General features: G+C 36.1%; 1 protein-coding gene across 1 annotated transcript in view; it reads left to right on the top strand.

Moving 5' to 3' along the window:
* Positions 1 to 17,003, top strand: part of NUP155 (nucleoporin 155) — a 72,769-nt gene that overhangs the window by 14,572 nt on the left and 41,194 nt on the right. Inside the window, 11 exon segments of the mRNA XM_030328971.1 lie at positions 1,517 to 1,609; positions 2,370 to 2,536; positions 4,827 to 4,932; positions 5,674 to 5,747; positions 6,281 to 6,372; positions 8,058 to 8,155; positions 8,651 to 8,803; positions 12,156 to 12,256; positions 14,698 to 14,734; positions 14,737 to 14,867; positions 16,831 to 16,941. Of these exon segments, the coding sequence (XP_030184831.1) occupies positions 1,517 to 1,609; positions 2,370 to 2,536; positions 4,827 to 4,932; positions 5,674 to 5,747; positions 6,281 to 6,372; positions 8,058 to 8,155; positions 8,651 to 8,803; positions 12,156 to 12,256; positions 14,698 to 14,734; positions 14,737 to 14,867; positions 16,831 to 16,941 (1,163 nt within the window).

Below are 17,003 nucleotides of genomic sequence, written 5' to 3' on the forward strand. Positions count from 1 at the left end.
GGGAGGGCAGAGAGAGAGGAAGACACAGAATCTGAAACAGGCTCCAGGCTCTGAGCTGTCAGCACAGAGCCCGACGCGGGGCTTGAACTCACGGACCGTGAGATCATGACCTGAGCCGAAGTCCGACGCTTAACCAACCAAGCCACCTAGGCGCCCCTTTAAAATTTATTTTTTTTTAATTTTTTTTTTCAACGTTTTTATTTATTTTTGGGACAGAGAGAGACAGAGCATGAACGGGGGAGGGGCAGAGAGAGAGGGAGACACAGAATCGGAAACAGGCTCCAGGCTCCGAGCCATCAGCCCAGAGCCTGACGCGGGGCTCAAACTCACGGACCCCGAGATCGTGACCCGGACCGCGAGATCGTGACCTGGCTGAAGTCGGAGGCTTAACCGACTGCGCCACCCAGGCGCCCCTAAAATTTATTTTGAGAGAGAGCACATGTGCATGCATGCAGCGGGGAGCGGGGAGGCCAGAGAAGGAGGGAGAGAGAGAATCCCAAGCAGTCTCCGCACTTTCAGTGCATAGCCCAGCATGGGGCTTGAACTCACAAACTGTGAGATCATGACTTGAGCTGAGATCAAGAGTCGGACCCTTACCTGACTGAGCCACTCAGGTGCACCATGTAATGCTGATTTTAAATGGCATTAAATACTGAAGTGCTTCTTTTATTTTTTTAAAGTTTATTTTTTTTTGAGAGAGAGAGCTTGCACGAGAGGAGTGGTAGGTTAGAGAAAGAGGGAGAGAGAGAATCCCAAGCAGGCTCCTTGCTGTTAGTGTGGGGCATGATGTGGGCTTCAGTCTCAAGAACCATGAGATCATGGGGTTCCTGGGTCATTCACTCAGTTAAGCATCTGACTTCGGCTCAGGTTATGATCTCACGGTTTGTGGGTTCGAGCCTCACATCAGGTTCTGTGCTGACAGCTCTGAGCCTAGAGCCTGCTGCAGATTCTGTGTCTCCCTCTCTCTGCTGCCCCTTCCCCCTGCCCACTCATGCTCGGTCTCTCAAAAATAAAAATAAACGTTTAAAAAAAAAAAAAAAAGAACCGTGAGATCATGACCTGAGCTGAAACCAAGAGTCTATCGCTTAACTAACTGACTGAGCCAACCAGGTGCCCCTGAAGTGTTTCTTTTTTAATGTGGTTCTTTTTGTATTACTATTTACTTATTTAAATGATCATAGGTAGTAATATTTTAACATCAAATTAAAGTGAGTTCAGACATTTCATATACTATTTAAATGATTTTTTTTTTTTTTTTAAGTAGGCTCCACACCCAATGTGGGGCTTGAATTCACGACCTCAGGATCAAGAGTCGCATCCTTTACCCACTGAGCCAGCCAGGTCTCCCCTTCATATACTATTTAATCACTAGTTCATTTTAATGATAAAGTCATTAGTCTATTAATGCTTAGATAGTGGATGTGGATGTAATGGTAAAACCGTGGTCTGTTAGTGCTTAAATAGTGTAAGTGGAGTTTTTTGGAATAATCCCTAACCCATGTCTCCTCTGTCTTAGGCATCTTTCAACCTCATGTACGGCACCTGCTGGTTTTGGCAACCCCTGTGGATATAGTGATTCTTGGACTTAGCTATGCTAATTTACAAACAGGTATAGCAATCCATATGTGGTATTTTTAAAATAAACATGTTAGCCAGTTTAATATAATTAAAAGCTAATTTTTGACTAAGTTAACTTTCCAGACTATTTGCTAATAGCAAAATAATGTTTCCCCACAGGGATGGTACCTTTCAGGTTAGTAGCTTCACCAAACAAGTATTTTGAATATGTTTACCGTATTAACGTACACTCCTTAAATGTACAATATAAAATGGTAGTAGAAGAGAAACAATTGACACTAGCGAGTTTTTCCAGTAGAGCTTTCAATTTCTTCGTTTCTAGTTTTTTGAATAGCCATTTTAACACACACAATACCGAAATGTACGTTCTTTCCTTTAACATAAGAAGACCTTGGTTTATTACTAGTACATTCAGTGGTTTCTTCTGCATTGTGGCAACCTGGGTGAAATGCTGAATTTCAGTGACTCAAATTAATGATTACTATCACATCCTTAGGCTTGTTTGTAAAATTTAATAATTTGGGAGAGTTTTTGATGTTGTATAATGTTACATATATTAAACTTATATGTTATAAATTTTTTATGTATGTACATAATTATAGGTTCTATTTAACTTGAATAAATTGTATCAGACTTTTTGCAGTAATTTAAAAATTATGTTCTACAAGCTTTCGGATAGATCAATAAGAATTCAGTAAAAATAACAATTCTGAAGATAATGCAGTGATTGTCTCAAACTTTAAACAAGCTCATAAGCTGATTCCTGTGTTCTTTCTTTAAAAAAAAAATAGGTTCTGGAGTTCTTAATGACAGTATGTGTGGTGGAATGCAGTTGCTTCCAGATCCCTTATATTCTCTTCCCACTGATAATACTTATCTTTTAACAATAACTTCCACTGATAATGGCAGAATTTTCTTGGCTGGAAAGGACGGCTGTTTATACGAAGTAGCATACCAAGTAAGTCTAGCATTTATAAACATTTTTTTGCTCTCTTGATTTTTTTCATTTTTAGGGATAGATTTTGCTTTTGTTTTCTAATTATATAAGCATACTAATAAATTCTTAGAGAAAGTATTCATACATATAGTTAAAACCATAGTCTTCCATGACTATACCATGCCTATGAAACTCAGTCCTCTCTTCTAGAAATAAATAGCATTATCAGTTCTGAATATTATTTTTTTAGAAAATGATCCACTGATAATTGTAAGTATAGCTATATATTTATGTATGTCTATATATATATACACACACACACACGTATACAATTACATAATGTACTTTTCTGTATGTATGCTTTTACTTAGGTTATTACTTATTACATAATTGGCTTCTCACTAAATTGTTGCTTTGTGATACTGCATATTTGTCTGTAAAATGGATGTGCATGTTTACTTAACAGTTTTCTTTTTTTTTTTTTTTTTTAGTTTTTTAAAATTTATTTTGAAAAAGAGGGAGGGAGGGAGGGAGGGAGAGAGAATCCCAAGCAGGCTCTGTGCTGTCAGTGCAGCCTGAATTTGGGCTCGAATTCACGAACTGTGAGATCATGACCTGAGCCAAAATCAAGAGTCAGATGCTTAACTGACTGAGCCACCCAGGCGCCCCTTAGCAAATCCTTTCTTGATGGACTTCTAGGTTTTCAGTTTCTCTCTTCACAAATAATGCTTTTGCAGCCCTCCTTTACTTTTTTGTTTAGAGACTTTTAATTCTAATGTTGGGTTATAGAGTATATGCATTTAAAATTGTATTTTCATGTTTTCATGTTGCCCTCTAAGAGTTTTAGACTCTTAGCAGGCGTCTGTGAATGTACCCCACCACCACCCCCACTAATGCTACTATTAACAGATTTACTAATTTTGGCCGATGTGATTAGAGGGAATTTTTTTTTTTCCTGGTTGAGTTGAGGGAGGATCTTTTCATGTATTTTGGTCATGTATGTTTTCTCTACTCTGAAATGCCCCTTTATGTCTTATCCCTATTGTATTACTGCCTTTTTCATAAGGTAAATGTTAGGGAACTGATAAAGTAACATTCTTAGAGTCACATAATTAGTGGCAGAGCTAGGGCAACAACCCTGGTCAGCTGTGTTTTTTATATTACATAGTATCTCTTACCCATTTTCTCTTGGCTTTGTTCATTATCAAAAAAGTAGGGAGGGGCACCTGGGTGGCTCAGTTGGTTGAGTGTCTGACTTGGGCGCGGATCATGATCTCGTGGTTCAAGAGTTTGAGCCCTGCATCGGGCTCTGTGTGGACAGCTCAGAGCCTGGAGCCTGCTTTGGATTCTGTGTCTCCCTCTTTCTCTGCCCTCTCCTGCTTGCACTCTGTCTCCCCCTCTCAAAAATAAATAGTAAAAAAAAAAAAAAATTTTGTATGGCAAAAGTCAGTCATTGAGAAGTACTCTGTAGATTGTGATTGTGATGGCTGCTGTTGTTAAAATTTCTTTTTAGCTGAAGTGGGAATAGATGATACAGGTACCTCTCTCCTGTGTTCTTTGAGCTCTTATAAACTGCACTTATTTGCTTTACTACTTTTATTTTTTATTTATTTAAAATAAAAAAAATTTTTTTAACATTTATTTATTTTTGAGAGAGAGCATGAGCATGGGAGGGGCAGGGAGAGAGGGAGACACAGAATGCGAAGCAGTCTCCAGGCTCCGAGCTGTCAGCCCAGAGCCTGATGCGGGTCTCGAACTCACACACTGCGAGATCATGACCTGAGCTGAAGTTGGATGCTTAACCAACTAAGCCACCCAGGCACCCCTATTTTTAAATATTTATTTTTGAAAGGGGTGGGGAGGGGCAGAGAGAGGGGGAAATACAGAATCTGAAGCAGGCTCCGGGTTCTGAGCTGTTGGCACAGAGCCCGACGCAGGGCTCAAACCCACAAGCCCTGAAATCATGACCTGAACTGAAGTTGGATGCTTAACCTACCGAGCCACCCATGTGCCCTTGCTTTACTGCTTTTAAATAAAAGAATTTTTCAGATAACTAAAATATGAGTGTATTAACAGCACTGTGAGGTTTTGAAATAGCTGATTTCATTGAGAGCAGTGATATGATTATGGCTAACTACATTTTCTGTTTTTAATTAAAGGACTAAACAATATTCTGAATAGTATGTCTCATTGACAGTTGTTGGTATTTCATTACCGTTTGAGGATTTTTGTACACATGGGTATACGGTAGTTGCTTTGATGGGTGTACCTACATTTACAGGTCTTCCTTCTTTCAATTTTTCCTTTTAAGGCAGAAGCAGGTTGGTTTAGCCAAAGATGTCGGAAAATAAACCACTCAAAGAGTGCACTTTCTTTCCTTGTTCCTTCATTGCTACAGTTTACATTCTCAGAAGATGGTAAGTAGAAAACAATAAATTTGGCAAACACAGTTTTTTTTTAACAGATTGTTGACTTCACCGTTTTCTTCAGAAATTCCTTTTTTTTTTTTTAATGCTTATTTATTTTGGGGCTGGGGGAGCAGAGACAGAGACAGAGAATCCCAAGCAGGTTCTGCACTTGTGCCTGACTTAGGGCTCAGACTCACAAACGATGACATTATGACCTGAGCCCAGATCAAGAGTTGGGCACTAAACTGACTGAGCCACCCAGGTGCCCCCAGAAATTCTCATTCTTAACTGAAAGTTTGTCTTATTAAATAACATTTGGCATATATTCATAAGGGGTTTAAAGGAAAAAGAGATTATAAAATAGTGTTGGTTTTATTCCCAAGTTCCTATGAATGTAGCACCACAGAGCATGGGTCTAAACAGCTGTATGTACTTAAACCAATACATGTTTTGTCTGTCTAGAACAAATTGAATACGAGTAAATGAATATATCTGAGTTTTTAATAGAATTAGAGATTTAGGAAGGTGAAATAATTAAAAACTAGTGAGATAAGATAAATACATTCAAAAAACATTGTGACTGAAGTTTTAAACTTTTTCCCTTCACACAGTGATTCATTAAACTAAACTGGAAGTTTCTTGAACACACTGAGTATAATTATTCCTGTGTTTCTAGCATATAGTAAACAGTCATTAAATGTTGGATGAAGAAATAATGAAGAATAATGTAGAGTTTTTTTTGTCTTATAGATCCTATTCTTCAAATTGCAATTGATAATTCTAGAAATATTTTATATACACGATCTGAGAAAGGAGTAATACAGGTAAGTATTAATATTACACCGCCATTTAAGTGGGGGGAAGAACATCCCTGTTTTTAAGAAGGAGATTCAGTTACTCTTAGCCTTTTCCTGTAGGCTGTGTGCTTTTTTAAAAAACTACTTCTCAGGGTGCCTGGGTGGCTCAGTCAGTTAAGCATCTGACTTCAGGTCATGATCTCACGGTTTGTGAGTTTGAGCCCCACGTCAGGCTCTGTGCTGACAGCTCAGAGCCTGGAGCCTGCTTCTGATTCTGTGTCTCCCCTCTCTCTCTGCCCCTCCCCTTCTCAGGCTCTGTCTCTCTGTGTCTCTAAAATGAATAAACGTTAAAAAAAAATTCTTTAAAAAAAACTACTTCTCAGGGTCCCTTTATTGTGAAATTTCAAATCTCTGAATGTTACCATATCTGTTTGAAGTGCCACAATTAAAGGATCCCTGAAAAGGAGGAGTCTCTTCAATAAAATATTACTTAAAAGATTATTTTGTAAAGTACACATGGGTTATAGTTATGCTCAAGTGGGTACAATTTTTATTCACAGGTTTATGATTTGGGCCACGATGGACAAGGAATGAGCAGAGTTGCCTCAGTTTCGCAGAATTCTATTGTCTCTGCTGCTGGAAACATTGCTAGGTAATATGTAATTTATTGTCAGACATTTATTTACAGGCATAGTTAAGCTATTTGTGTACAGCATACTAAGATTCTTTTCTCTTCAAAATATCTCTAAAAGATCAGGAATGCTGAAGGAGATGACATTGGAGGCTCTGAGCTGCTAGAGAAAGACTCTTAATTCTGATGTTGGATGGTTTGAAACAAGGCAGACTGGTTTTACAGTGTAAAGTACAGTTTGACATGTTTAGGTTGTCTGTACAGGCAATTACAGGAGTTATGACTAAGAAACTACATGCCTCAAAGTTCCCCACTTGTAAACACTCCAACCTTTTAACAGGCCTGTGTTGTATAAGATTAGTTGGTCTGATAATTGACACAAGTGCCCTTTGGGAATACAGGAACTTTATAGTCGTATTGTCCACATTGTATTCTTGAGGAAACTAAAACTAACGAGCGTGATGATTTATCTGAAGTGTGACTCCTCGATAAATACTAGAATCAAGGCTACAGCCAAGTCTTCAGACACTATACACTATGACTTACATGTATCACAACTAATTTAGCTTAAGTGCAAAAATTCTCTTCTTACAGCAAAGGCCTCAAATTTTCAGCTTCAGTTTTCTGTGTGCTTGGGTCATTGCTGAATTGAGATATCCTAGTGAAAAATCAATGTTTTCTTTGCTTTTCAGTGACAAAAAAAATTCTCAAGGCAGACCATCTAAAACAAAGTTTTCCTTTTTTGGCTCCCGACTTTTTTTTTTTTTTTTTTTGGAATTGTTTTCAAATCCCAGAAAAACTAGAAGAGCAGCATGGTAAAAACTGATACACCCTTTATCCAAATTTAACAGTTGTTAACCATTTTCCCTTATTTGCTGACTTTCTTTCTTATGAACTACTTGAAAGTAAGTTGCAGACATGACTTGACATGACTTTCCTCCTTACATCCTTCAACCTTCATTTCCCAAGTCTCTTATATAAGCACAATACCAATTCCACACCTAAAATAATTAATAATTTTGTGATACTATCTTGTAATTATACAGTTCATATTAAATTACTTAATAGTCCCAGAAATCTTTTGTAACAGTTTTTCTTTTCATTTTTCTCCGGATTCAATCAGAGCCCATGAATTACATTGGTCATTTGTCTTATTGACATAGAACAGATGTCTCACTGTCTTTCTTTTTCCCTACATTTGGGGGGTGCTGGAGTCTTATTTGTAGAATATCTCATTTTCTGTATTTGTCTTTTTCATTGTCATTAGATTAAAAAAATAGACAATTTTTTTTTTTTTGGCCAGTATTACATAGATGATGTGAACTCCTTGTAGTGTTACATCAGTAGGTACCTATTACCAGTTTTTGCACTATGGAATACTTGGCTAAGGTGCTGTTTACCAGGTCTCTCTGTTATAAAGTTTCATTTTTCCTTCTTTTTAATTAGTGGTAATCTTTACAATGATAATTTGATGCTCTGAGAACCCCTTGTTCCTCATTAACCATTTACCCAATGGAATTAGTCTTTTATGATCTTTCAGAAAAGGGTTACTTGTAACAATATTAATGTAAACTCATATTCAGGGGTTTTTGCTGGCGCTTGCTGCTGTTGTATTAATTTTCTAAGAAGTTAGTCTTATTTTAGCATATTTAGATATTTAGTAGACCATTTTAAAAATAAACTTTAGTTTTTTTCCTTTCTTGTAGGACCATAGATCGTTCTGTTTTTAAGCCAATTGTTCAAATAGCAGTGATTGAAAATTCTGAATCGCTGGATTGTCAGTTATTGGCAGTCACACATGCAGGTATGTTGTTTAATTCATATGTCTGCTATTGCTGTTAGGACTTGATAATCTTCAGATTTGGAAAATTATTATTAGAAAATATTTTTACTTGTGTATTAATTATCAAGCAATATTAATAACTCATAAAGTTAAAGATTTTGAAAATTAGAAATTTTTCCCTGGTTCTTTCTCCTCATTTTATAGATGTAAAGCTAGGCCTAAAAAGTAAAGTGGCTAATATTCAGTGACGGAGCCTGAATAGGAACAAGGACTCCCTTGGCTTAAAATTGCAGATTCTTTCTACTAAAATGTGTTGATTCACCTGTCAGTTCCAAGTGACAGCTTCTTAGAAATCTACTTCAGGTCATATTACACATGAGGACTTTGCATCAGTCAGGAAAGTGATGTGTGGCTTTAACAGGTGTCTGGTGTTACTCTGTGGAATTGCTTCAATAACGCATATACCTCGGGATTTTCATTTTCTGTTACTGATGTATAATTTTACTCCATCATCAGGTGTAAGGTTATATTTCAGCACTTGTCCATTCAGACAGCCATTAGCACGACCTAACACATTGACACTGGTTCACGTTCGCTTACCTCCTGGATTCTCAGCATCTTCAACAGTGGAAAAACCTTCAAAAGTACATAAAGCACTTTACAGTAAAGGTAAATTCTGAAATACTATCAGATTTAAGATTGTTTTTTTTTTAATTGTTAAAATTAGAATGTCTTTTGAGCCATTTGAAAATAACAAATTTTCCAGTAAAATTTAGAATGTTTTAGTTTTTTACCTTAATTATGGTTTTAAAACCTAGAACCTTAATGGACTTAAGACTGATGTCACTAAAGTCAATATAAAGGAAAGAAGTTAGCGGGAGGGCCTGGAATTGAGCACAGCAGACTAAATTTCAAAGTCAAACTGTCATGTCATCTAGTATTGCTAAGATGATGCTTTTATAGTCTCTTTTATCTCTGCCATTCCACTAGTTTAGCTTCATCATTTTTATTCATGATGTGTTTGGGATAACCAATACATGAAATTCTATTTCATTGAATATTAGATACCATTGACTGAAAGTGACAACATTTTTATGTACTAAATATGCTTTTTTAAAGTTAATAATTAATTCATAAGCCCATTGATTAAAAACTATCCTAACTTTAGAAATTTTAAGATGTTGGGGTACCTAGGTAGTTCAGTTGATTGAGCATCTTTTTTTTTTTTAATTTTTTATTTAATTTTATATTTTTAATTTATATCCAGGTTAGCATATAGTGCAACAATGCTTTCAGGGGTAGATTCCTTAATGCTCCTTACTCATTTAGCCTATCCCCCCTCCCACAACCCCTCCAGCAACCCTCTGTTTGTTCTCCATATTTAAGAGTCTCTTATGTTTTATCCCCCTCCCTGTTTTTATATTATTTTTGCTTCCCTTCTCTTGTGTTCATCTGTTCTGTGTCTTAAAGGCCTCATATGGGTGAAGTCATATGATATTTGTCTTTCTGACTAATTTCGCTTAGCATTATACCCTCTATTCCATCCATGTAGTTGCAAATGGCAAGATTTCATTCTTTTTGATTGCTCAATAATACTCCATTGTGTATATATATATATATATATATATATATATACATATATATATATATATATATACACCACATCTTTATCCATTCATCCATCGATGGACATTTGGACTCTTTCCCTACTTGGGCTATTGTTGATAGTTCTGCTATAAACATTGGGGTGCATGTGGCCCTTCAAAACAGCATACCTGTATCCCTTGAATAAATACCTAGTAGTGCAGTTGTTGGGTCATAGGGTAGTTCTATTTTTAATTTTTTGAGGAACCTCCATACTGTTTTCCAGAGTGGCTGCACCAGTTTGCATTCCCACCAGCAGTGCAAAAGAGATCCTTTTTCTCCACATCCTTGCTAACATCTCTTGTTGCCTCAGTTGTTAATGTTAGCCATTCTGACAGGTGTGCGGTGGTATCTCATTGTGATTTTGATTTGTATTTCCTTGATGATGAGTGATGTTGAGCATTTTTTCATGTGTCTCTTGGCCATCTGGATGTCTTCTTTGGAAAAGTGTCAATTCATGTCTTTTTCCCATTTCTTTGCTGGATTATTTGTTTTTTGGGTGTGGAGTTTGAGAAGTTCTTTATAGATTTTGGATACTAACCCTTTATCTGATATGTTGTTTGCAAATATCTTCTCCCATTCAATCAGTTGCCTTTTAGTTTTGCTGATTGTTTCCTTTGCTGAGGTCCCAATAGTTCATTTTTGCTTTTGTTTCCCTTGCCTCTGGAGATGTGTTGGGTAAGAAGTTGCTGCGGCCAAGATCAGAGGTTTTTGCCTTTCTCCTCAAGGATTTTGATGGCTTCCTGTTTTACATTGAGGTCTTTCATCCATTTTGAGTTTATTTTTGTGTGTGGTATAAGGAAGTGGTCCAGGTTCATTTTTCTGCATGTCGCTGTCCAGTTTTCCCAGCACCACTTGCTGAAGAGACTGTCTTTATTTTTATTCCATTGGATATTCTTTCCTGCTTTGTCAAAGATTAGTTGGCCATACGTTTGTGGATCCATTGCTGGGTTCTCTTTTCTGTTCCATTGATTTGAGTGTCTGTTTTTGTGCCAGTACCATACTGTCTTGATGATTACAGCTTTGTAATACAGCTTGAAGTCTGGGATTGTGATGCCTCCTGCTTTGGTTTTCTTTTTCAAGATTGCTTTGGCTATTTGGGGTCTTCTCTGATTCCATACAAATTTTAGAATTGTTTGTTCTAGCTCTGAGAAGAATGCTGGTGTTATTTTGATAGGGATTGCATTGAATATGTAGATTGCTTTGGGTAGTATTGACATTTAGCAATATTTGTTCTTCCTATTCAGGAGCATGGAATTTTTCCATTTTTTTGTGTCTTCCATTTCTTTCATAAGCTTTCCATAGATTTTTCACCTCTTTGGTTAGATTTATTCCTAGGTATTTTATGGTTTTGGGTGCAATTGTAAATGGGATCGATTCCTTGATTTCTCTTTCTGTTGCTTCATTGTTGGTGTATAGGACTGCAACTGATTTCTGTGCATTGATTTTATATCCTTCCACTTTGCTGAATTCATGAATCAGTTCTAGCAGTTTTTGGTGGAATCTTTTGGGTTTTCCATATAGAGTGTCATGTCATTTGCAAAGAGTGAGGAGCATTTGACTCTTTATATCAGCTCAGATCATGATCTCACGGTCATGAGATCAATCCCTACATTAGGCTCTGCATTGAGCCTAGAGCCTGCTGGGGATTCTCTCTCGCCCTCTTTTCTCCCTGCCCCTCCCCCACTTGTGCTCTCTCTCAAATAAATAATAAGCAAACATTTTTAAAATAGAAAACTTAAGGGGCACCTGGGTGTTTCAGTTGGTTGAGCATCCGACCTTGGCTAAGGTCATGATCTCCTGGTTCATGGGTTTGAGCCTCACATCAGGCTGTATGCTGACAGCTCACAGCCTGGAGCCTGTTTCGGATTCTATGTCTTCTCTCTCTCTGCTCTTCCCCCAGTCTCTCTCTCTCTCTCTCTCTCTCTCTCTCACAAAAATAAATATAAACACTAAAAAATAGAATAATGGGAATCTACTCCCGAAACCAAGAGCACACTATATACACTTATACTATAAGTGTACAAGTACACTTATAGTATACAAGTGTATACTTGTACTATAACACATGTTAGCTAACTTGACAATAAATTATATTTAGGGAAAAAAAATAGAAATTTTAAGATGTAAAAAAAGTGTTTACCCAAAAGAAATGAAGTAGAAGATCTGGAACACTTGATGATTCTACCCTACCAATAATTATATGTCCTTTTAGGGGATTAATTTTTGTTTATTTTGTAACTTATTTATTATTGTGATGCACGTTATGTATATGTGTTATATGTATTAATATTAGTAGTAACTAATATTACTAATTAAGGTAATTAGGGATGCATATTATTTGGCATTCCATAAGATTTTGTGCTTTAAACTTTAGGTATTCTACTGATGGCAGCCTCAGAAAATGAAGATAATGACATTTTGTGGTGTGTTAACCATGATACATTTCCTTTCCAAAAGCCAATGATGGAAACCCAGGTAAGTTATCCTGAGAATCTTAAGGAACTTTTATATATTTTATAATATTAAGTGAAGAGTAAAATTGTAAGAATCTTTATGTTGTGATATTTATCTTGAATACTCATATATAGAAATTGAAAATAAGTGAATTCTGTTAATTCTTTGTTTTTCCTCTGAGGTTGGTTAATCATTAAAACTATGTTTTGACATTGGAGCCCTTTTAGAATGGTTTTCATAATGTACCCCAAAATGCATGTTTTTTCTGAAATGACTTTTGTCCCATTTAAATATTGGATTTTCAGTTATTTAATTATGAGGCCATCCACTATAGTGATGACTTAGAATTTTATCTTAATGATGCCTTTAATTTATAGTTCTGCCTGCATTCAAAAATTTGTTTAATTGTAGAAATTTTCAAGCGTGCACAAAAATAGAATGATAAATCGAACCCCCGTAATTAAAGAATTACCAACCCTTTTCCCATCTTGTTTCATATCTCTTCCCTGCATATACAAATGTACACACACAAACACATGGTTGTGTTTTAAAAGCAGATATCACCACATATTCCATGATGTCGACACGGAGTTCCTAGGTAAGGTTTGCCGCCCCGGCCTGCCTTGGCCCAGTCCCACACCTGGGCTGCTCATCTCAGCCCTCCGCATAGAAGGAGCTAAGGAGAGGCCAGTGCCACCAAGAGTATGGCTAGGGGAGCCATCTATGCTCCTTCCCATTGGTATCCCCTATTTACCCCTATCTGTTAATCCTAAATGCCCTCGCATAACCCATGCTGCTTGGCCCCTGAGGATGCTGATCAAACCAAATAAATATACTCCTTTTGGAATCATCTCTTTAAAGGCATTTTTGGTTCCAGCTGCTGCCAACTGCTTCCTGGTTATTCTCAAACTTAAGCCCTTTTAGTTAGGAGCAGGAAAGGTATGTAGATGACAGGAAGAAGAAAGCATCCCCAGGGATGGGGGCATGGTTTGAATGGGCTCTTCCAAGTTTCTGACATGGCCCAGGGAGCTGGGGTAGAGGGTAGGTATGGAAGCAAAAAGCATTTTTCTCATTCTTTTTTTTTTTCCATTATTTAAGCTTTACTGAGCACTGACTATGTGTCTCATCCTGTGGTAGACTGTGAGGATTCAGAACTCATTAAGATACAAACCTTATCCTGATTGAAGCACATTGTTAGAAAGTGCAGGTTTGAATTCTGGCTCCCATTTCCTTAAAGCTGTGGCTCAAAGTGTTTAATGTATCTGTGGCCCTCAATTACTTTGTCTATAATAGGTATAAGAATACCTACCTTTGTGGGTTTGTTGTAGGATTAAATGAGTTCATGTGTGTAAAGCACTCAGCATACTGCCTAGCATATATGAAGCACTCAATAAGTGATTAAAAATGATAGCTATTTTTTTTTAGCAAATACTATGCATCATATCCTTTCATTTGTATAATACTTGTTCCCAAATATGGACTTTTAAAAAGAGAAACAGTTACCAAATATAAATGTAGTGCATGGACTTTAACCCAATTATACTCTCCCCAAAACAGCTATATAAGACATTAGAACAATGGGGAAATTCTGTATTGACTGGGCATTAGGCTATTGTTAACATTCTTAAATGTTACAGTAGCATGGTTATCTAAGAAAACACCCTTATTTTTAGGAGATGCATGGAAAAGTATATAGCAGTGACATATGTCATTTTCAAATGGTTCAGTTAAAAATATATATTTATATGGCAAAATGCTAATAGTTATTGAATCCAGGTATTGGGAATATAGACATTTATTGTGCTTTAAACATTTTTAGAAGTTTGAAATTTTTTATAATAAAAGTACTTTAGAAAATTAAAACAGTTTAAAAAGAAGTAGCTTAGAAAGCAAAAACTTCAGAAGAGAAAAATCTGTATGTCAGCAAAGGGAAGTATTAAACATATCCAATCTATCCTGGAAAGATGGTAGGATATAGTTTTTGGTTATTGAAAGAATTGTAATCCTAGTAAATACTGTTTACAGTTAATCTGTTTTTTAGATGAAGTTTATGTATTTATTTTTGAGAGAGAGGCAAGAGAGAATCCCAAGCAGGCACCATGCTGCCAGTGTGGAGCCTGACCCTGGGCTCCACTCCATGACTGCAAGATTATGACCTGAGCTGAAATCAAGAGTCGGACACAACCGACTGAGCCACCCAGGCACCCCTGTTTACAGTTAATCATAAGAAAATTTTGCCTCTGCCTTCTAGTATGAAAGATTATTGTCATAGAAGATAGTCTTATTAGAGGAATAGACAGTAGAACGTTAAATAGAAACTTGAGAATGTTCACATTCATGGGTTATTAATTTATGAAATTCTGCATTTTCTTAGAGATTAGACCTATATATTTTTCCTTTTTACAAGGTTTTGCTTATGTAACTTTAATAACAGGTATAAAATGTTTATTTCTTCTGTGTAGATGACAACCCGTGTTGATGGTCATTCATGGGCTCTCTCTGCATAGATGAATTGAAAGTAGATAAAATTATTACACCCTTAAATAAGGATCATATTCCCATAACTGACTCACCAGTTGTGGTACAGCAGCACATGTTGCCTCCAAAGAAATTTGTTCTCCTCTCAGCACAGGTATGTACACGTTCTCTTAAGGTGGGGTCAAAAAAGAAGCAGTGTTTAATGTTAAGATATTCTGCAATTGGGGCGCCTGGGTGGCTCGTCGGTTGAGCGTCCGACTTCGGCTCAGGTCATGATCTCACAGTCTGTGGGTTTGAGCCCGCATCGGGCTCTGTGCTGACAGCTCAGAGCCTGGAGCCTGCTTCCGATTCTGTGTCTCCCTCTCTCTCTGGCCCTCCCCTGCTCATGTTCTGTCTCTCTCTGTCGCAAAAATAAATAAAAACATTAAAAAAAAATTAAAAAAAAAAAAAGATATTCTGCAATATTTGCTTAATAGAGTCATTTACTTAAGTGCTTCAGGAAGTTTTACTCTTAAAGATATTCTTAAGGAATAATTTGTTAAGTACCAAAAATGCAACAAAAAACTTGTTTATAAAGTGTTATACTTTTTCTAAAGCAGCATTTCTAGTACCAGTGTTGAGTGGCTAAAATAAAATAACCCAAGTTTTTTATAATTCTCACTTATTAAAAAACATTGCTTGGTATCTGTTTTTTGAATGGTAATGCATTAACAAAATTCAAATGGCATAACAGGGAGTATGCAGAGTAAATCCTCCCTTGCAGTTGAGGTCCCTTCCCTACAGACCCATGTATGTCATCAGCATCTGTGTGTCCTTCCAGAGGTGCAGATGTACAAACTATAAAATAATGGTAGTGTATTCAATACACTGTTTTATATCTTGTTTTTTATATTTCAGATATATACTTTAGAGATCTTTCCATATAATCATATAAAGAACTTTCTCATTTTATGTTTGAAAGGTTTTCTTTTATATGCATGTGCCATATTTTATGAGGCCCCTATTAATGGATTATCTTTTGCTGTTTGTAATGCTACAATCTTGTGCATGTATCATTTTCTGTTTGTATGAATAAAGCTGTAGCACTGCATCTGCTGGGCCAAAGAATATGTGCATTTCTAATTTTGATAAATGTTGCCAGATTCCCCTGTATTCATACATATATGCATATTCAATATTGATGAATATTGAGTGCCTATTTCCTTACATCTTGTCCCAACTATAATACATCATTTTATTAAGAGTAAGATGGACAGTCTTTTTAAATGTTTATTTTTCTATGAACTATCTATTCCTATTTTATTGAATTTTCTTTTTCTTTTTGATTTATAGAAGCTCTTTATTAAGGAGACTTTTTGTAATTTTAGTGTCATATTTTTCCTAGTTTCTCATTTTGTTTATTGAGATTTTTCCCCTAGGGATAAAGCATATAAGTAGTCAAAATTTTCTTTATCTTTGGGAATTATGAAATTAGCAAAAAAAACAAAAACAAAAACTTCCTCATTCTGGGGCGTATAAAAAGTTCACCTATAGTTTATTTTAGTACTAGTATAGTTTTATTTTGTCATTTAAATCTTTGATCTGTTTGGAGTGTATCTTGGGTATGATTAAGGATCCAGCATTTTTTTCTAAATGGACATACTTATGCCAACATGATTAATGGATAATCTAACTTTAATCCTCTGCTCTGAGGGACAGCTTTTATCATATTCTAAATTCGAGTATTTACTTGAACCTATATCAGAACTTTCTAAATCTAATAAGAAAACACTGACCTTCACCAAAGAATAAATCCCAAATTAATTTAAAAGGCTCTGGCTCTGTAGATACGACATTTTATAAACCTGTGTTTTATGCCTGGTGATAGTACATGCCCTATGAACATGTCATGTGTCTTACAGAGCAGTGTTTCTTCTTTAATTTTGTTTATGGATGTATAGATCTAGTATAGGTTGGGAATTGAAATGTAGATGTTCCTTTTGACTGGTTTGCTTGGTATTCTTGAAGGGTTTTGTTTTATTGATTTTATTAAGTAAAATATCAGGGTCAGTTGATCCAGCCATGCTCTATAAATCTATTATTTATGTATTTATGTGGTTTTTTTTTTAACTTCTTAGGGGAGTCTTATGTTTCATAAACTTAGACCTGTAGATCAACTGAGGCATCTACTTGTGAGTAATGTGGGTGGAGATGGAGAAGAAATTGAAAGGTTCTTTAAATTACATCAGGTAATTATTTGTATTTTTTTTAAATATATTTTAAACAATGAAACAATGGGAGTCAAAGCTCA

This window comes from Lynx canadensis, chromosome A1 (genome assembly GCF_007474595.2).
Source record: "Lynx canadensis isolate LIC74 chromosome A1, mLynCan4.pri.v2, whole genome shotgun sequence".
Classification (NCBI taxonomy): Eukaryota; Metazoa; Chordata; class Mammalia; order Carnivora; family Felidae; genus Lynx; species Lynx canadensis.